The 13,564-nt window shown below is 38.2% G+C and overlaps 1 protein-coding gene across 5 annotated transcripts in view; it reads left to right on the top strand.

Annotated features, from left to right (window-relative positions):
* The window catches only part of ADAMTSL3 (ADAMTS like 3), a 363,119-nt gene that overhangs the window by 200,825 nt on the left and 148,730 nt on the right, over nt 1-13,564 (top strand). For all 5 annotated transcript variants that reach the window (XR_006344423.1, XM_043921943.1, XM_043921940.1 and 2 more), the window contains exons 9-10: nt 563-720; nt 12,606-12,717. Coding sequence is in view for 4 of the 5 variants with exons in the window: in XM_043921943.1 (XP_043777878.1) it covers nt 563-720; nt 12,606-12,717 (270 nt within the window). In the remaining variant the exon portion in view is untranslated. The remainder of the gene's footprint in view (nt 1-562; nt 721-12,605; nt 12,718-13,564) is intronic.

Below are 13,564 nucleotides of genomic sequence, written 5' to 3'. Positions count from 1 at the left end.
TCACTACTTTGGAAACTTCCTGTGAATCTATAATTATTTCAAAATAAAAAAAATCTTAAAGCAAATTCAAATTTTATTGTAGTTTAGTAAAGTCTAAGCCTATGATCTGAAGGGGTGAGAAAATTAGTAACATACCTTTAAGTAATAACTACATCATGAAAAAATATAGAGAGAAGTTTTCTTCTTGCCCTTATGACTCCAAAGAGTTGAGTAGACCTTACTGGAGCTAGAAATTTTGTTTGCTCCTTTTTACAGGCAACTAAAAAGATCCCCTGGAGGAGGGCATGGCAACCCACTTCAGTATTCTTGCCTGGAGAATCCCATGGACAGAGGAGCCTGGTGGGCTACAGTCCATAGAGCCGCACAGAGTCGGACACTACTGAAGCAACTTAGCACGCACACACAAAAAGCTTATATATTTATTTCACCAATTTGAATCAGTGTTTGTAAACTGAGTGGAGGTACTTGTGTTGATATCAGATGCAATTACACGTACTAAAATATCTTTTGAAATGAAATGCTTTTAAGATACTTTCATTAAAACTTTATTTTTAAATTTTAGTTATTGAATCAAAAACACTTCAAGGAAGCAAAGGAGAGCACAGCTTTAACAGTCCTGGAGTTTTTGTTGTAGAAAACACAACAGTGGAATTTCAGAAGGGCTCAGAGAGACAAACCTTTAAGATTCCAGGACCTCTGATGGCTGATTTCATCTTCAAGGTAGGACGAGTCTCTTCATAAAATGTCATGCATCAGGGGCCCAGCATATCTTGAATTTGAAAAAGAACATGTTTGTTTGCTTGGCAGTCAATGACTGCTATTATACAGGGCATGTGTCATTAATATTTTCACCTTGACAGTCAGTTCTTAAAAATCATTCAACTCTCTCAAGGTTCTGTTCCTCAACCCCAATAGTTAAGAAACAAATTTCACTCTTATAGGGGAATGATTGTTTTGAATTTGTAGTCTCTGGTTGCTGTGTTCAGTTTTAAACCTCTCGATGGAGTTCAGTGAGAATGGTCCGTGGTTAAATGCTCCATGTCTTAAACCACAGCTCTTCTGTTGCTCCCCTTGCAAAGCAGAGCAGAGGAGACAGAGGCCCCTCCCTTTTGTTCCTTTCCTCTTTTCTCAGTAATGTCTCATCATGAGCACTTGTCTGGACACCTGTCAGGAGGTCCCCTCACAAGAACTCTTCTTTCCTGTGACCAGGGCTCTGTGTCCCCTCTCTTGGGTAAATCGGGGGCATCTTCTTTCACTCAGAGGACATGAAATGCAGTGGCCAAAGTATTTCCAAGGTGACACAATCTGAAATTCTTCTGATACAACCGAAAATACCTAAAACATGCAGAAAGGGGTGTTTCAGTGGATGGTTTTGTCCTATCTGTCCCTTTTGGGAAACTCATTCAAAATGGAAAGGGAAGAAAGACAAGAGCTCCAGTTACCAGGAATATATTTACCTGTGAGAAGACCCAGTGCCTTCTAAAGAACTGTTCCATGTTAACTTGTCAAAGTTTCATCAAAGCATTGGTTGTGCCAGCAGAGAAAGACATTTGGAGTTGGAGGAGAGTTGCAAACTGCTGTCCTCTTTGCAAAGTCAGCCTCCAGTGTGACCAGCCAAGTGTCAGCCTGGGTGGAGCTGTTGTTTTGAAACTTTGGGTTTTAAATTGTCAACCTTTAAAAAAATCAAGAGATTTTAACATTAAAATACCAGTGTTCTTTTTTTCCCTGCTTCACTTTAAAAATGGGAAGGTCTGACCACCAGCTTGCATTCCACCATGGTGATAATTGGCTGCAGCTGTGGAACAGCTGCCTTCTCCACAGGGCACACGTCCTCACTTGCCATGGTCCACACCAGGCCCTCGTGTGATCCTGACGTTGAAGGTATAGACATTTATAGACGTTTAAGTTGCCACTCCTGGACATCACTTGCCATTCCTAGACATTGAAGTGACTTTTGTTGTCAGACCCTTGGAGCATCAACCCAACATTGTTCCTTGACAGCAGCCTTGGGAAGGTCTTCTGGGGAAGCCCTAATTGTCATCTCTCTTTCCTTCTATTCTCTCTCACCCATTGTTGTACATAAACTCTGGGCTTGGGTTGCTTCTTTTAAGGTTTTCCCATTTGATGCTAAAGTAGTAAAACCCACACACACAAACACAAACATACCGTCTTTAAAAATTCTCTTTTCATTCCTACTCAGAAGATCTGTATTCCTCTCAAGTCAATTTAGAGACCTCTGACCGAGTAGGAAACATTAATACAGTGATGGGATGAGAAAAATAGCCACAAAGGTTAAAATTTTATGGTACTGTTTGGTGAAGGTATTAACATGGAAAATGTGTTGTTTATTGACATCATGCATAAACACACATACACACATTAACTATTTACTTCGAATGTGTCTGTATACACACACGTACGTATATGAATATGTGTATGTCTGTGTGTATATACATTTTTTTAAGATTTGAGAGGATACATTCCAAACTGAAAACACTGAGAAAATAGTGGCTATTTTAAGGGTATCAGTGCTTTGGGGGAGTGATCTTAGTTTTACTTACAATATTCTAAAATTTAATTCTTAGAAATATAGTCATATATTATGTGTGTAGTTAAAATTGGGCTTCCCCTGGTCGCCTCAGCGGTTAAAAAAAAAAAAAATCCACCTGCCAATGCAGGAGTTCGATCCCTGGGTTGGGAAGATACCCTGGAGAAGGAAATGGTAACCCTTTCCAGTATTCTTGCCTGGGAAATCCCATGGACAGAGGGGCCTGGAGGGCATGGGATCACAAAAAAGTCAAACACAACTTAGCAACTGAAAAACAACACTCAAAAACTACTTTACACCTTTATGTCCAAATTATATATTCACCTCTTAATAGAATGCATTTTAGCAGCATGTTGCCACTGTATGAGTTTGTACTCAGTCTTCTATTTTCCTGTCTCTTGAGTTCTAGTTTTCTCAGATTTAATAAACAATTCTGGGTTTTAACTTCAATTTCTGGAAAGCTTTTGATCTCTCTTGACTAGAAAGGTTTTTTTTTTTTAAAAATGTATTATTTATCAAAGAGGGTGTTACACACAACTGACTCATGCATAAATAAAGCCTCACTTTCATGCCCAAACCATTTTCTTTCATGACAGTGTGTACTTGGTGGGAGAGAATTTGGCAAATCAGAGATGCTGTGATGAAGCAAGAATAATTCTGATGGTTTTCCCTGACTTACAAGCTTGTCCAAATTCTGTGGGTTTCTAGGAAATATCCTTTTCCATGGGTTACTGTTTTTTTGGTCAGAGCACTGTAGTACTACCCAGCCTGTGTTGTTACTGAGATTGGGAGTTCTGCTTCCATTCTTCTCTCCTTGGCCTATGAGGCAATCAAGTGATGGCTCTCCTTCGAGTGGGAGGTTAAGAATGTGTGTGAGGTCCCTGATGATGGTCAACCTTGTATTTCACTGTATCTCTTTCCATTCCAATCAACTAAGAACAGCTGATCTTTAAAAAAAAAAAAAAATAGGAAGAGCTGGCTTCAACCTGAGAGAGAATGTGAAGACCAGCTCTACCCGACAGTTCAGTTCAGATCAGTTGCTCAGTCGTGTCTGAATCTTTGCGACCCATGGACTGCAGCATGCCAGGCTTCCCTGTCCATTACCAACTCCCAGAGTCTGCTCAAACTCATGTCCATCAAGTCGATGATGCCATCCAGCCACCTCAGCTTCTTTCGTCCCCTTTTCCTCCTGCCTTCAATCTTTCCCAGCATCAGGGTCTTTTCCAATGAGTCGGTTCTTTGCATCAGTGGCCAAAGTATTGGAGTTTCAGCTTCAGCATGAGTCCTTCCAGTGAATATTCAGGACTGATTTCCTTTAGGATCGACTGGTTTAGATCTTGCAGTCCAAGGGGCTCTCAAGAGTCTTCTCCAACACCACAGTTCAAAAGCATCAATTCTTCGGCACTCAGCTTTCTTCATGGTCCAACTCTTACATCCATGCATGCCTAATTGATAAATCATGGATTGCTGGACCTTTCTCGGCAAAGTAATGTCTCTGCTTTCTATATGCTGTCTAGGTTGGTCATAGCTTTTCTTCCAAGGAACAAGCGTCTTTTAATTTCATGGCTGCAGTTACCATCTGCAGTGATTTTGGAACCCAAGAAAATAAAGTCTGTCACTGTTTGCACTGTTTCTCCATCTATTTGCCATAATGTGAAGGGACTGGATGCCATGATCTTAGTTTTTTGAACGTTGAGTTTTAAGCCAACTTCTTCACTCTCCTCTTTCACTTTCATCAAGAGGCTCTTCAGTTCCTCTTCACTTTCTGCCATAAGGGTGAGGTCATCTGCATATCTGAGGTTATTGATATTTCTCCCAGAAATCTTGATTCCAGCTTGTGCTTCATCCAGCCCAGCATTTCGCATGATGTACTCTGCATGTAAGTTGAATAAACAGGGTGACAATATACAGCCTTAATGTACTCCTTTCCAAATTTGGAACCAGTTTATTGTTCCATGTCCTGTTCTAACTGTTGCTTCTTGACCTGCATGCAGATTTCTCAGGAGGCAGGTAAGGTGGTCTGGTATTCCCATCTCTTTAAGAATTTTCCACAGTTCGTTGTGATCCACACGGTCAAAGGCTTTGGTGTAGTCAATAAAGCAGATGTTTTCTGGAACTCTGTTGCTTTTTTTCTATGATCCAGTGGATGTTGGCAATTTGATCTCTGATTCCTCTGCCTTTTCTAATCCAGCTTGAACATCTGGAAGTTCTTGGTTCATGTACTGTTGAAGCCTGGCTTGGAGAATTTTGAGCATTACTTTCTAGCATGTGAGATGAGTGCAGTTGTGTGGTAGTTTGAACATTCTTTGGCATTGCCTTTCCTTGGGATTGGAATGAAAACTGACCTTTTCCAGTCCTGTGGCCACTGCTGAGTTTTCCAAATTTGCTGGCATATTGAGTGCAGCACTTTCACTGCATCATCTTTTTGGATTTGAAAGAACTCAGCTAGAATTCCATCACCTCCATCAGCTCTACCCCACAGAGTGCTGTTAATAATTTCGCTCAGTCCTGGGTGCACTGAAGTACAAAGGCACCTTTGCATACAGTTCCTAGATTAGACCTCATTTCATGGACGTCTCCGCTGTCTCCAGGAGATACTGAAGGACAAAGAAGCCTGTTGCGCTGCTTCCATGGGGTTGCAAAGTGTTGGACGCACCTTAGCAACTGAGCAACAGCAACAGCATCATGGACTTTTAATAAATGGAAGGTTGAAAACAACTATATTCTGACGTGATGAGTAAAATATGAAGGCATCCATGGGATGCTGGATTCTTTTGTGGCTCTTGTGCCGATTCTGAAATCTGGCAACTCACTGCACCAATGAAATGGAATTTCTTTTTTTCTACTTTTTCAGAAGCTGTATTTTCATGTTTGGACCTTTTTTGAAAAAAAGTGCACTTTTTCTTCTTCCTAGTGGATTTCTCACTAAGCATCCTTCTTTTCCTGAATGATCTATTTCTAGATGACTAGATCTAGATGACTCTTGTCACTCTGCTACTGAGTCACAGTATTTTGCATGTGAGCCCCTGAGATATTATTTTGCTTCTGCAATATGTGTATGTGGCCACCATGTAGCAGTAGAGAGTCTCGAACCTGTAGTTGATGCCGTGTGCTTTGTTGGTTGGACCCTGAGGCGCTATCCTTTCAGTAAGAATTTACTGAGTATCTAAGTAGATGTTTGTGAATATCTGCTTTCACTATATGTGTATGAGAATAATCTAGTAAAATAAACATAAGTGGCTTTGAGAAAGGTATCTGTTTCCATGGTTAACTATTTTAATAAAGATTGCTGGTGGCTTTTCCCCTCTAAAAAGTATGTCCCTCTTCAAGGGAAAAAAAAAGTTTTCCTCGTAGTCTGAAATGTTCCTTTTTATGTTAGTTGTCTATCTTCTTTCTCTATTTGGATATTTTGTATTTCTGTAGAAAAATATTTTCTAATTTCTTCTTTTTTTTAATGTTTTTTATTGTGGTAAAATGAAAAGTGTTTTTATTTCACCATGTTTCACTGTACAGCTCAGTGGCGCTAAGTACATTCATGTTGGTTTTCAGCTGGGCAAGCCTCTGTCTCTGGTTTCCTCCAACCACAGCTCTGGATACTGTGTATGTTTTCTACCTACAAGGTCTCTCTTTTCTTTCTGGGGAGTTATGGCAGCACATCTAACTTACCCAGGGATGAGAGGATTTGAAACTATCTGTTTTCCTCTCCCTGAAAGAGAAGATTTTAGCCTTGCAGTATGGTGCAGACGGTGGCTAAATCCCCATGTCCACAGGTGTTTCAAAACACAGCAGAACAGTTTTCAGAGTCAGTGCATGCGTTCACTTCCTGAACCTACGGTAACAAAGCACAGTAAACTGGGTCGCTTAAACAATAGATGTTTATTGATCTCACAGTTTTGGAGGCTAGTAGTCCAAAACGAAGATGTGGGCAGGACTGGTTTCTTGAAAAGGATATGAAAGAGAATTTGTTCATGCCTCTCTCCTCGCTTCTTGAATCCTCGGCTTTTCTACCTTTTCTTCACACCACTTTCTCTCTGTGCATGTCCACATCTGTGCCCAAATGTCTCACTTTATATGAGTGAGACAGGCTGGGACCTGGAACCTTTCACTGCAATGGTTGCACCTAGACACACCTCTCATGTGACAAAATACAAATAAGTTATATGGGGCTAAAAATAACTGTGTGCATGCACAGTTGGGGCAGATTCTGGACAAAAGATTGAAAGAGACCGAAAAGCCCAACTGCCACTTTTGAAGAGCCTGGAGCAAAACTGGGTGTCAGGAGCAAAACTGGGTGTCGGGAACAAAGGCAGAGTACTGAGCATGCCCCCTGCACACGTCACTACCTGAGGGGTGGGCAGACCACCTACGTCACCCTGCAGTCTGACTCCCTGGACACACCCCTGTCCTCACCCCACTTCAGGATTGCTTCTCGTCCCCTTGGGGAGCAGGGGAATCTGTTGTTTATTTTCTCTCCCAGCGCTGCAGAAGGAGCTGCAATGAAGTCTCGCCGGAATTTATTATCTGGCCTCAGATCAATTTCTGTTGATCAAGGAGGCCAAGAACCCTGGTTGGTAACAGAAGAACACTGGTCACACTGGGTCAGGCCCATCCTGATGACCTCATCTTAGCTTGACTAGACCTGCAAAAACCCCATTTCCAAATAAGAGCATTTCTGAGGTTCTGTGAGTTTGAACTTCAACATAACTTTGTGGGGGATATAGTTCAGTGTCTAACAGAAAATAAAATTTACCTACCTCATTCCTCTCAGTCAGAATTCCATCTCATTTTAAGCATGTGCCATGAATCACAAAGGTAGAAACATTTTCAATTTATTATTGTCTCAAAAAGTGTCCAATTCATCTAATTTTTTAAATTTAACTTTTGAAATGTAATCATAGCCTTCCTTTATCACTAAAACAAAACAAAACAGCAACAACAAAAAACTCACCTGTACCTATGTCTCTTTCATTCCTAAACGTGTTCTCTGGTTCCTTGCCTAATTTTTGTTTGTTCAAACCATCCAAAGGCTAGTCTCTGAGGTATCTAAGAACTAGATTTTAGTCTTGTTAACTCTCAGAGTTTATAAAGAATTCTATTCATGTAAATTTTAGTTTTTGTTTCTTTTCTCTTTACATGGGTTTTATCTTGGTATTGTATTTTTAATTTCTAGAGTTAAATTATTAATTCATTTTCAACTTTTGTTCTCCATTAAATGTATTTACGGCTACCAGTCCCCATACAGAAGTTCTTAATTTTGTTGTGCTATAGGTTGTTAATTTTAAACTTTATGTGTAAGATATTTGTATCCTGGCTAGAAATCTTTGCTTTATTCTGGATCATAAAAATATTCTTGTATATTTTTGTCTAGAAACATTACTATTTTACCTTTTACACTGAGAGCTACAATCCAACTAGAATTGATACTTATGCATGAAGTAGAATCAGTATCTTTTCCCCCATGACTATCCAGTTGAGCCAAAACCATTAGGTGGAAAAGACAATCCTTTTGCCATCTATCTTAAATTCCAAAGTATATATGTGTGGCTCTATTTTTACACTCTCTTCTGACCTATTTGTCTATATGCAGCAATACCATTGTGACTTAATTACTCTAACATTAGAAAAGTCAATATCTGACAGTGTAATTTCTTCAGCTTTGTTCTTGAAGATTATCTTTAATATTCTTGCCTCCTTCCCTTTCCATGTCAACTTTGAAATATGCTCCTAAATTTTTATTCTGCTGATTTTGATTTGAGTTGCTTTGAATCTGTAGGTCAGTTTGGAGAAAATTCACCTTCCAATATTGTCTTACAGTCCATAAATATGGTATATTCATCCCTTTATTTAGTTCTTTTGAAAGTCTTCTCAATTATGGTTATAATTTTCAGTGTGTATGTTTTGCATATCTTTTATTAATTTCCAAATATTTGATTATTATTTTGATGTTATTGTAAATGTTTTAAAATTTTTTCTATTTGTTTTCGGCTGGAGAATGAAAATCTAATTGGTTTCCATATACTGACATTATATTCTCACTGCATTCACATGTTTATACTAATAGTTTGTGAATTCTTTTGGATTATGTACATGCACAATTATGACACCCACAAATAACGAGTTTGGTTTCTTCTTTTCCAATTGTTTTATACTTTAAAGAAATTTTATTACATTGTTGTTATTGTTCACTCACTAAGTCATGTCCTACTCTTTGAGACCCCACGACTACATGCAGCATTCCAGGCTTCCCTGTCCTTCCCTATTTCTTGGAGTTTGCTGAGATTCATGTTCACTCAGTCAGTGATGCTATCTAACCATCTCATCCTCTACCACCCTCTTTTCCTCATGCCCGCAGTCTTTCCCAGCATCAGGTTCTTTTCCAGTGAGTTGGCTCTTCCCATCAGGTGTCAAGTACTGGAGCTTTCTTGCATGACTTAGGACGTGTAGTACAATGTTCAATAGAAGTACTGATTATGTTTTTTCCTTTCTTTCCTCTTAATACAGTGAACTACATTGATTTGGGGATGTTAAACTGATCTTACCTTCCTGTAATAAACTTTATTGGTCATTATTTTTTATTAGAATTTACTGTCAGTATTTACCTACAAGTATTTGTTATTTTATTATTAACAAAAAGGGTTACCCTTTTATATATTACTAGTTATGATTTTAAATTATTTTTATTTATGATTATGTTTTGGTATTTATGTCCAGGAGAGGTGAGTTTTTTCCTTGTAATGTCTTTGTCAGATCTTGGTGTTAATTTTATGCTAGCTTTATAAAATACATTGAGAAATACTTCCTCTATTCTGTAACAGTTTATGTGAGATTGCTGTTATCTAATTAGTCAGATGTTTGATTTCCTGATGTGGCAGTTTTGTTTCAAGGAACCTGTCTATTTCAACTAGCTTTTTGAAAGTTATTGACATAGGTTTTTTTTTTTACAGTATTGTCTTATTTCTTCCATTATGAATCTGTGGTGAGTCTCATTCCTAACATTGATTATTTGTCTCTACTTGCTTTTTTTTTTTCCCTTTAATCATTCATGTTGGAGGGCTATCAATTTTATTAAACTTTTCAGAGAAACACTGTTTGGCTTTATAAGCCACTAATACATAATTTCATTCTCATATCATTAACGTCTGCTCTTGTCTTTATTATTACCATCTCTGTTCTTTCTCTGGATTCAATATGCTTTTCTTTTTTTAACTTTTTGAAATGGATGGTTAGATCAGTGATTTTTCATCCAATTTTTCCGTTACATACAATTTTAACTCCATAAATTTCTCTCAAAGCATGCCTTAAATTTCATTCCACAATGCTTAATATGAAATCTTTTCCTTCATCATTCAGTTAAATTGTATTATAATTTTCATAGTGATATATTATTTGACTTACAGTATATTTCCAAGTGTAGTGTCCAAGTATGTCAGAATTTTCAAGAAATCACATCATTTTATACCTTAATTCTACTGTATTCAGAGAACATTATATCATTTCAATGTTTTGAAATTTGTGAAAACAATTTGTGGCAAATTTTGGAAGAATATGATGTGTAGTCTTCTGTTGTTGGGCACAGTGTTCTACATATATCAATTAGGTCATGCTTATTAATGGTTTTATTCAAAATTATAGCCTTACTGAATTTTGTCTCCTTATTCTGTTACCACAAGAGACCTGATAAAACTATCACTATGACTGTGGAGGTGTCTATATTTTTTCTATTCTTGTCAACTTGTGAATTACATATTTTGAAGCTTGGTGGTTAGGTACACTAACTTTTAGAATCATTAGCTCTTGTAGTGACTTGACCTCTTTGTCATTGTGAAACTCTTTCTTGAAGATATCTCTCCACTGTCTTCTGGCTTCCATTTATTCTGTTGAGATGTCAGCTGTCAGACTTATTTATGTCCCTTAGAGGGTAACGTGTCTTATTTGTCTGTTTTCAACCATTTTCTCCTGTTTTTTCATCAATTTGACTATGATGTAATTAGTAACTTTCTTCTGCTTAAGCTTCATGGTGCTTCGTGAATCTAAAAAACTCTAAACTTCTTAGACTCCTTAGAAGTGCTTTCTGCCTCTGTAACCTCATCCCATCCCTGTAACTTTCCCTTCTTCCATACGCATCTCCTGTCTGGAGTTTTTCATTTGATAATTTTACAATTTTTTAATTGTTTTATAAGTTAGTACATCAAACTTTTCTTTTTCAGTCAATTCTTATTTATATTTACTAATAAGCTTTACTGATCATTTCATCATTACTGCTTCTTGCATCTCATTACTTTCTCGTGCATTTATATTAGTTCTTTTTCAGTATACCCTTAAGTAGTTTATTTTTCTAGTCTTTGAATGGTCATGTTTCTGTCATTTTGTCTCTGAGAAAAATATTTTTTCACTGATTACTGATTGTTAATTTGATCTTAGATTGTAAGTTGACAAGTGATCATTGATTGATAGTGAATAATTTGGTTGTAGAATTCTATATTAAAAACTATTGTCCCTCATCATCTTAAAGATGTTCGTTTTCTTGTATCCATTATTGCCTATGAGAAATCTGATGCCATTCTGATTCTCACTCCTTTGTGGGGAATCATCTTTTTTCTGATAACTTTTAGAATTTCTCTTTGTCCATGATGTTGCATTTTTTTATGATGTCTGCTCAGAACTTTATGAATATTTTTAGACTGAGTACTTCTGTCTTTCCCACATTGCACAGCTCATGGGATCTTAGCTCCCTGACCTGGGATCAAACCTGCACCCCTTGCAGTGGAAGCACAGAGTCTTAACCATTAGATCACCAGGGAAGTCCCTCTTTTCTTTCTCTTTAACTCCATGTAATACTGGCACTTCTGCTAGGAATACTGCTGTTCCCCATAAGCTTAATCTTTGTTTTCCCTCTATTTTTCTCTTTGTGTTACATTCTGGGACTTTTCCTCAATTCACTCATTTGTTCAATCAGTAGAGAAGAAAAGAAAGAAGGGAGAGGACTTGCTGAAATAAAATAACCTGAAAGTAAACTTATCTCTGTCCGTAACTGCCCTCTCACGCTCAGCGGTGCACCTTCTCTCTGTTAACTAGGTGCAGCAAGGCTCATATGCAAACACTGTGGATTTGTGTACATTTTGAGTTTCTGTAATTGTACTTTCAGAAGGATCTGCTAAAAGATGCTTAGGGATGTTGTTATTAAAAATGTAAGATTCCTAATTATGTGCCATGTTGTAAGCAAACCCAGATTACATCTCAGTTCCTGTTCTCATAGAAATTAAAATCATAGGTATCAGGAAGAAAAAAATGTTAAGCAAACTAAAAACTCTGAAAAAATTGATACAGATGAATTTATTTGTAAAGAAGGAATACAAGGACGTAGAGAACAAACTTATAGATACCAAGCAGGGAAGAAGGGGTGGGATAAATTGGAAGACTGGGATTGACATATATACACTACTGCTGCTGCTGCTAAGTCGATTCAGTCGTGTCCGACTCTGTGCGACCCCATAGACGGCAGCCCACCGGCTCCCCTGTCCCTGGGATTCTCCAGGCAAGAACACTGGAGTGGGTTGCCATTTCCTTCTTCAATATATACACTACTATGTATAAAATAGATAACTAATAGGAACTTACTATACAGCACAGGGAACTCTACTCAATGCTCTGTGATGACCTAAATGGGAAAGAAATCCAAAACAGGGGATGTATGTATACAAATGGCTGATTCACTTTACTGTACAGTAGAAACTAACAGCATTGTAAAGCAACTATTTGCCAATAAAGTTTTTTTTTTTAAAGTCCACCTACATTTTTGTGAACTCATTCACAAGCATGGCATTACCTGGAAAAATGACTCCAGGGAGAATGGTTGAAGATCTTCTGGAATCCCGTTTATGACAAATTTAATTGAAATGCTATCACATCTTAACATTCTGGGAATCTTCATGTACGAGAGTGTGTTGTGATAGACGCGTTTGTCTCCCTAGGTGACTTGTATTCACCTCATGTTGAAAGATGTGGAAGGTGCTATTTCATTGCATGCAGACATGTTATCACAGTTCTTTCTGTCCAGACCAGGTACACTGTGACTAAGGACAGCGTGGTCCAGTTCTTCTTCTACCAGCCGATCAGCCATCAGTGGAGACAAACTGACTTCTTTCCCTGCACTGTGACGTGTGGAGGAGGTGAGGCACAGACTTCGTTCCTAAATATTTAGAGCTCAGAGTTAAAAATGACATGTTTGTGTTTTTGAAGCTGACTTTAAAGTTAGTGTGCTAATTAGAGACGTGTAACCACGCAGCATCTTACTCCACGGCCTGGGGCACAGTGGGGTTAATGAACATGCATCTGCCTTATTCTTGAAAACAGGTGAAAACTGGATTTAGAGAACACCCTTTCCTTTGAGCAAAGAACTGGAAACATGTTTGCATGTCTCTCATGGACCCCAAAATAAGAGCAAAGAGATAGGGAGGCTTTCAAATTCTATGTCTTTTAAAATTCTAATCCTGAAGAATTCTTTTTGATTCTAATTATCCATGAGAAAAACAACAAATGTCTCTTTAGTTTTAATTTATTTTCTAGCTTTCACACACAGTTAAATATGGGTTTTCATTTGGACACTGAAGTTAAAAGAGACGCTTTCCATTCTGGGAGGGACATGTACAGTGGGACTCAGCTTAGTTCACTTGGCTCAGTTCTTGGGAGAATAGGTTTTCTCATATCTGGATGCCCAAGGAAAGCCACAATCAGCCCTGCTGGTCGGGATTCCAACCTTCAAAGGAATTGCCTGGCTGTGAGTCTGTCACCAAAGATGGCGTTGCCTGTGAGGACAGAAGGAACATGTTAGGCTCCTTTCAGAGGTTCCCCCAACATCCTGCCATTTTCTGTACACCAGCAGAATTTCAGTACATTTGTTCTTAATGTAGGAAAGCAGTCTGTCTTATTTCTTTCTCTTTTAGTTATCTGTGTACTGTGACAAGATTAAGGAGGAAAATTAATTGTCTCTCTCCCCAAATTATAAACACCTGTATG

The sequence above is a fragment of the Cervus elaphus genome, chromosome 13 (genome assembly GCF_910594005.1).
Source record: "Cervus elaphus chromosome 13, mCerEla1.1, whole genome shotgun sequence".
Classification (NCBI taxonomy): Eukaryota; Metazoa; Chordata; class Mammalia; order Artiodactyla; family Cervidae; genus Cervus; species Cervus elaphus.
This window is presented reverse-complemented; position numbering and strand designations above follow the sequence as displayed.